General features: G+C 43.5%; 1 protein-coding gene across 1 annotated transcript; it reads right to left on the bottom strand.

Moving 5' to 3' along the window:
- Positions 1–2,084: 2,084 nt before the first annotated feature.
- Positions 2,085–6,250, bottom strand: LOC119441680 (uncharacterized). The gene is made up of 3 exons (XM_037706276.2): positions 6,228–6,250; positions 4,205–4,440; positions 2,085–2,503 (listed from the first exon to the last, which is right to left on the bottom strand). The coding sequence occupies exons 2-3, from the start codon at positions 4,373–4,375 to the stop codon at positions 2,153–2,155; spliced, it is 522 nt and encodes a 173-aa protein (XP_037562204.2). The 5' UTR covers positions 4,376–4,440; positions 6,228–6,250; the 3' UTR covers positions 2,085–2,152.
- Between the last annotated feature and the right edge of the window lie 1,473 nt (positions 6,251–7,723).

Genomic DNA, 7,723 nt, shown 5'->3' with positions numbered 1-7,723 from the left:
ACCTTTCCCCAATACCAATACAGCCACTGTTACTGTGAGGAGAGGCTTGGTAAGCCAGAAGAAAACTAAACACGAAATACAAATTGTGATGCCACCTTGAAATTTCCGCACCACCTCATCGTGGCGTCATGTATCTTAACGTGTGCATATCACCTGTGTATATGTATATCACCACCTATGGATCATATATATCACCTATGTATTTTAACGGCCTTTCCTTGGGCTTATTAATTTTTTGCGCCATAAAAGAGCCAATGATGGAACTTAACACGTTTCAAACTATTTTAGTGGCCAATAACAGTTCAACAATGAGAGAGTTAATTTTGAAATCTGCGACATCATACTAAAGCATGGGCACTCGGGTGCCAGTGCGAAATCTTTCTCTGACTATTACTAACCTATTGCCGAAAAAATCATGAAAAAACATATTGGACTGAAAAGATTATTGGCTCAACTGATTTAGATCATCTATTTCGTCGCTATTTTGGGCCGGGCCTTGATGGCAGCACTGCAATAAGTTGTAAACTTGCTTCGTTGGTGACGCGCTCGCGTGTATATTTTACATTTTACGGAAAACATCTTACTTTTTTTCAGTCAAACTTGTGCCCGCAAGGTCTGAACTGCTTCAAACTCTATAATGGGTCGTTTCTCGACGTCCTTCAGAAATAGCACGAGCACTTTCTGGCTAATAACTGATGTAGTAAATGTTAGGAAAATAGTTTGAATGATACCAAGGGCTGTTTTAGTGATACGAGGAAGGCTGCTTTATTTCATAGTACAAGGAATTATCAAATTTGTGGATGCAAGCCAACTACTTGCTGCAAGCTTAGTCAGCCTACGCCATTGAGCGTTCTCTTGAATTCACGTGCTTATGTCGAATGGGCGTTCATTGCAGAGGCCATACGCCGGATCAGAGCTTCCTGGCGATTCTGTGTGCATGAGCAAGTCAATCGTAGACCATAGTAGACCAAAGTGGTCCATAGTAGACCACTTTCGCGTCTTGTGCCTGGGTCGTACAGTTGGGTATATCAGCAAGCCACAGCAAGCCACAGCAACCACAGGCCAGCGACTGCCATAAATACCATACTTAATTTATATCTATCACTTGCAAATATATACCGTACTTATAACGAATGAATAATGAGCACAGATAAGGGTGCACGGCCACGCCCTGCAATACCAGGTTCACGTAGTAACAATGTTAAAGCAAGTAATTTTCTTTAGTCCTTTTTTTTTTCGTTCAGAGACGAATATGTTTTTACTATAAGGGTCGCTTTCATTGACTCTAACGAAAAGTTAAGAAAGGTGTAAGAAGGGTTCTTGATGCTTAGTCAGGAACTCCTACGACTTTATCGGAAGCCCCTCGCAAACTGATTTCCTATTCTTTCCAAATTTTACCAAACTTTGCTTCGTTGTTATTACTGACTACAAGGCGTTGTGTGCTGTTTACAATGAGTAACACAGAGGATCGCTTCATCTTTTGCAGCACTGAATTCGCAATCTCTCTAACTATTGGGGGGCTTTGTTTTAGTGCGGATTGCACGGTCGTCATGCTTATGCCGACGTGCGCCGAACCACACCAGACACAATGTTATCTTCACAAAGTACAATAAATAAAACGGCGAAGCAGCGTGTATTGTCAAATATGTTTGTACAACGGAGCTCAACAAAATTCGTGTGGCAAATTGAAGTCAGAGTACAAAAATGTTTACTTACACTCTAAGTAAATATTTACGCCATTTGGGTTGTACTTGTCCCAAAACAATAAGCTTTATCTGCCTTTCTGCGCTTGCTATCTTCATAGCTATGTGCTCTCTATTTTCTCTCAAAGATACATCACGCTAATAACGCGCATACCGTTGGTTATCTGGAAGTACCGAACGCGCCACGTTAAAGAAAGAAAAGATACGTAAGTTATCGAGATGTTGAGGATCGGTTAAGGACAAGGTAAGCCACGGAGTGTGCGCATTTTTCATGCGATGTCTTCTCATCGAAAGCGTCTGCCATAGCTGCTGTCATTGGCCAGCATTGATGATTCAATAATATCTGAAAAAGTAAACAGGCAAAAGGACAAGGAACGGTGGCACCAGAGTGACTGCTCAGTAGGTTTATTTGCGTATCAGGTGGTTTCAGTAAACTTTGTTATGTGTTCTTAGTGGGCACCATGTTTCACGATGACGTCCATGATGTTCTCTAGTAGTGCCTCGCCTGATTCGGTCATTTCCGGTTTCGGCAGAACCGCTGCGGTGCCGCTTTCTTTATGGCCAGCGAGCCTGAGGGCGACGTCTTCCAGCGAGTCACCAGTGGAGCCCACGATTTCCCCAATCTGGTCGACACCCTTGTATATGGAAGACGGTTTGCTTCTTGCCGCGTACGCGTTGATAATCTTCGCTGTCATTTGGGTAAGCCGAACCTCGGCTGTGCAGTTGCCAAGCTTCGCGATGTCGAGAGCCCACAGAGACGCTTTCTGTTTGCGGAACTTGGCCGGTCCGAAAACGATGCTCTGTATAACAAGGGGAAAAGTAATATTTTCTGTGTAATAAACCGTACAAAATAGTTCAGCTCATTCGTTCCTTTCCTGTAACATGTCTGTTTTTATTCATTCCAAGCATACAGCGTCGTCTTGTAATGTGCAAACGATCACCATAACCAATTAAAGTCTATGGTATATATTTTATTAACATTTTCCCTGAGGTGCTTAACCTGAAGATAGTATCCTATTCGTTTGAGCCAAACGAAGCACTCGATATGCAGTTCCCTTATTCCTCTCCTACTCTTTAGCCTCATAAGACAACTCAGTTTTGTAAATATATCCGTACTTTACAAATTTTAATACGTCGAACAAACACCTAGTTCCAGGAGGTGCTGGTCGAACCTGTTGCCTCTGTTGCCATCCGTCCTCATGACACTTTTGTTCCGCGCCTTCTGCGGTGGCAAATAACTCAGTAAACGTTAGGAAATGAACGTTTAAGCAACTTTAGTTTTACCGCATAAGCGGTTTTTGTCGACGTCTCCCGCAGACTTCCGTTGCACGGAAACTACGTCACTGTCCGGCATGGCGGCACTCCGCCCTTCACGGAAGGTCAATGGCATTAATTTTGGTACCGTTTTTTATGTTACTTGAACAGCCAAGTTCGAGCGTTATCTCTGCGGTTCTGTCGAGATTGGTGATAAATACCGAGGAAAGATGGGCAAGCCTATGCGAACACACAGACGTTTTTCCATTGTCATGGTCTTGGAGCGTCATCGCGTCCATTTGCACCCGGTCTTCGTAGCAGCTTGCGTCCTTAAACGCGATTAAAAGATATATATTGACGTATATAAAAGCCCAAACGCGTGATGACGCAAATTGAAATTCATTACATTGGTCCAAACTAAACAACGACATAAAGGCACCCGTCCCACGTTGCGTGCGCCTCAGTACTATCGCAAAACGCCCAAAAATGCAATCATGAATATTTGGTCTCTTGCGACTCTCCGGTGGTCGCGGGAGCTCGCCTCTACGAGTGACTGAAATATTAGTATCTGTATTATATATATTACTTATTTATTAAAAGGCAGGAGCGTGTCGAGGACACGTTCGGTGATGTGACACGTTCATCTGCAAGTTCTGCCATTTGATTGCATTGGCGCTGCTTCAGGCAGCATGCGACAGCATATATGCTGCCCTTACTAGTGCGTCAACTCTTGGATGTGTTGAATTGCTTTCACAAATATTTCCAGACTTGGTAACATACACTTTCTTGGCCATGGTGTTTAATTTTATTCTGGAATCTTGCGTAATGAACAACTCAATACAATACACTCACTGGGTATTTTTTTCTTCTTTTCTTGCACTCTGGTTCATGCTCGTCAATTGTTTTATTCTTGAACAGGTAAATTTTGTTGACATATACATGCCAACATAGCTGTGACGACTTTTACCATTTTTATACGACCTTCAACGAAGGGAAGTTCCGCCATAAGCCTTACTATATTGTCTTACTCTAAAAATAGTCTCACTCTAAAGATCAAATACTACTAAAATGTCTCTTTTCTTTCTTTTTCTCTGGAGGACCGACTTCAGGTAGACAAAACACATCCGCTTGAATCACTGGCTCGTAAGCGTGTGCCTCCATATCGACAACTCAATAATAAATGTCCATCACATGCGGTAAAACTTCTTTATCTAGCCCACTGGTACACCAGTGTACCCTGCACTGACCAGTGTGCCGTCGAGGTCTTTGAGGCGGCGCCCTCCGACTTTGAGAGCTGCTCCCATCTTGACCAGCAGGTAACCCATGGCATTGAGCCTGAATGCCGCCTCCTTGATCACGGCTTCCACCTGGTCGTGAACACTGACGCTGCCACGCAACGCGTCACTTGCATTCAACATTACGTCGCTCACGAGACGTGTGAGAAGGCTGGATGCTACGTCGCTGGTGGTCTTTGCCAGTGAAGCTTGAGTTCGCAAGCAAAGAAAAAGTCATTATGCGAAAGGGCACAAATTTGTTTACAATCATAAAATAGGAAAAGCCGACATTATCGCTCCTTTATAAAGCCGAGCTGCATCAAAACCGTAAACAGAAATGTATAGAGGGGCATATTTGTCATGTAAGCTGTTCGCAACTATTTTGTTGTATAAGGCGGCTTTTGTACGAAAGCTACCTTGTACTGAGTAGCACGCCTGCGAACAACTTGAAATTGTATTAGCTGGTTGATGATTCTACTAGTATGGCGTTGTCTTTCTTATTCCACTTCATGTTTTATAGCCACAGTTCCTACTCTCTGCGGCATACTCATAGAATCTGTTGGCCTTCGTTCTCATAGTGTTTTATGCGACTGTCGTGAACATCCGCAAAGCACATCTTTGTCTGGTCAGGAATGTTTAAACAAATTTGTCGAATAGTATGTGGAAAGGACTAAGCTAACACCACGAGACTGGATTATTTAGTAAAACGTGAAAGAGTTCGCCGCTCCTGACGTACGATTACTGAGAATTTGTGACGCCCTCTAGCCTGGAGCTAACCTAGAAGCTAGTTATGCTTGAGAAGATAATTAACATGGCGTACGACTCCTTTGCTCCTGGTTTTCGAAGTGTTTTTCAAATTTTCGTGCACATTTATGTTAACTGAAGGCCCCAAAATATTTCGCAATGCTCCGATAGAGAGATCGCCCGTGTTTTATATCGCTCAAATTATGAGCCTGTTCAAACTGAAATAATCCTACTCGTCTTTTTTCTTTGTCTCGAAATAAAATACATGGTAACATTTTCACCTTAAGTGCATTCCTGTACACCGAATTCGGTAATATGTCTTCACAGATGGTTCGGTAAGAACTGAACAGCTCTGGCAATGCAGTCATCATCCCAAAACAGCATGTGTGACCACATCGATGGGTGCAGAACTTGCTGCACTCCGCGCTGCACTTCATTTCAGTAATCAGGAACCATCTCAACAATGGACAACTTTGTCTAATTTTCCGACAGCATTTCAGTGCATGCACAACCAAATGCGACACGGACCCCATGGACAACTGGCATTAGAAATTGCACTGGTACATCATCGCAGCCATGACATGACATCTTGCAATGGCTTCCGACACACCACAACATCAGCGGGAACGACCACGCCGATGAAGCTGGCCGATATATGTTTTTAACGCGCTTTCGGGAACAGGCGCAGCAGCTGAGCTGCGATTGATGTCCCGTGAAGCTGTGAGGAGAGTCTCATACACATAATTTGTGTCTGCTCGCTCTATAGTACCGAGAGGCAAGTGAGGTGCAGAGCGCTGGACCAATTGCACAATCGTCCACCAGCAGAAGTAAAGGTTTTAGGTCAGTGCTCCCAAGGAAACTACGCGCTTAAGGCTTTACTCGCACTACTAAGGTTCCGGTGGTCCACGCGCCTTCAAGGTATACATTAAGAACGCCGCTCACTACCGCGCTATAGTGAACACGGTTTGTTTGTGCTCGACTCTTTTTCTCTAACTGCCCCTTTCGCATCTCTCTCTCTCTCTCTTATCCCCCTGCGCCTTTCCCCGTGCATTGTAGCCAACCGTAACTACCTCTGCGTAACTTCCCTGGCATTCTATGCATCATGTCTCGCTCTCACTCTGGACTAATGAGATTTACACACTTGCTGGCCCTGTCAGGTAGCTGGTTCGTAATAAAATGGAACTAGGCATCTGCTCAGTGAAGTTAAGTTGCAATAATTGCTAAAGATATGGGCGATGCCCAAGAAGCTCACCTTTCGTTGTGCTGTTATCGGAGCTGTACCAAAAAACAACAATAGTGAGTCAACCGACAGTTCGTTTTTTTTAAAAGCATAAATGAGTTGAATAAACAGAACAGAAAGAGTAGTCGCAAATGCATCCAAAAAAGAAGCTTCTGTTAGCGAAAATATCGAGATCAAGCCCACAACAGCCCGCGTCACATGTTTCGCAAATTAAGAAAGCACTTATCTCACTCCTGGTGAAGCAATACACTTGGTCGTTATCGATTATTTGCCTGTCATCTTTTTTTACCGTGCTTCCGCAGACTACTCATTATGTGCCAAGAGTAAGTTATCTGTGCTTCGCTGTTTTAATGCGTGCCGTTGCATAAGGTGCAGTGTCCTGCTTTACTAAAGTTACCTCCGACGTTGCCATTAAAAATAACTTTTATTCACAATACTCTCATGCTCACATTTTCTTGACAGTAGTTTCAGCGGACGATGTGTTCGCCATAAAACAGAACACTCAATATTTTGTAATGTTATCATCGTTGCCGAATGTGTATATAGACACATATTCTCTTTAATTATCGCATGCCTTACTTGCAAAAGTACATTGCACCGAAGTAAGGGCGACGTATTTGCACTTCTTCCACAAGAGCACAAAACGTTCCTTTGACTTCATTGCCGGTCCGATTTGATAATCTGAACGCGTGCTTGAACCCAATTGCGTGTGTATATACGAAAGTAAAAAAAAATACTTACGTATCTTGCCCATCTTCATAGATTCGGTGTTGGGCATGCAGCAAACGAATCAGAAGGAAACATTATTATACACGCTAATATGCATAACCAACACTCACATTGGAATCTATGGGAAGCAAAGATTTCGTGAGGTGGGTATTTACATGCTATACGCAACAGTCTATATTCTCCAAAGCGTTTGCAGAATACTTTTTTATTATTCTTGTATACTGTGCGGTTTGTATTTAGTACTTAATGTGTGTACGTGTTTACTTTTTTTTGCCCACTCCCCTGCTATAGCCTAAAAGGGCTGCTGTATGTATATATAAATAAAAGTAAATAAAATAACGATTACGTGGTGGCCAGCAGGACGCAAACACGCAGTGATACCCACCACGCGACCGCGTTTTGCACTGCCTCCGGGGTCGGCCCACGTCATTATTGCACAATCTCCAGGATTAACTGGCTCACTTTTCTCGCTGGGCAAACGAGCCCAAGAAAGAAGACACTCCAAACCCCGCAAGGAAAAAAGCCTAAAAATCTTCGCTTTAATTAAGAAAATTGTGCGTTTGAAGACGTATATTTGCTGCCGTGAGGATTTTCAGATACAGCTTATTGCTCCGCTACGTAATCCAGTCAGCGGCACATATACAGGGGTATTGGAGACGAGGGTACATATTAGCTGATTAGTTATATTAGTGTTGCCCTGTGTTGGAAATATTTTGCCAGACAGCAGCAGCAGCCACGGCAAGCCATAGCTCGGGCTGGTTCGTGAAGATAGCTCTGCC

The sequence above is a fragment of the Dermacentor silvarum genome, chromosome 2 (genome assembly GCF_013339745.2).
Source record: "Dermacentor silvarum isolate Dsil-2018 chromosome 2, BIME_Dsil_1.4, whole genome shotgun sequence".
Lineage (NCBI taxonomy): Eukaryota > Metazoa > Arthropoda > Arachnida > Ixodida > Ixodidae > Dermacentor > Dermacentor silvarum.
Note: the sequence above shows the minus strand (reverse complement) of the source record. Positions and strands in the feature narration are given on the sequence as shown.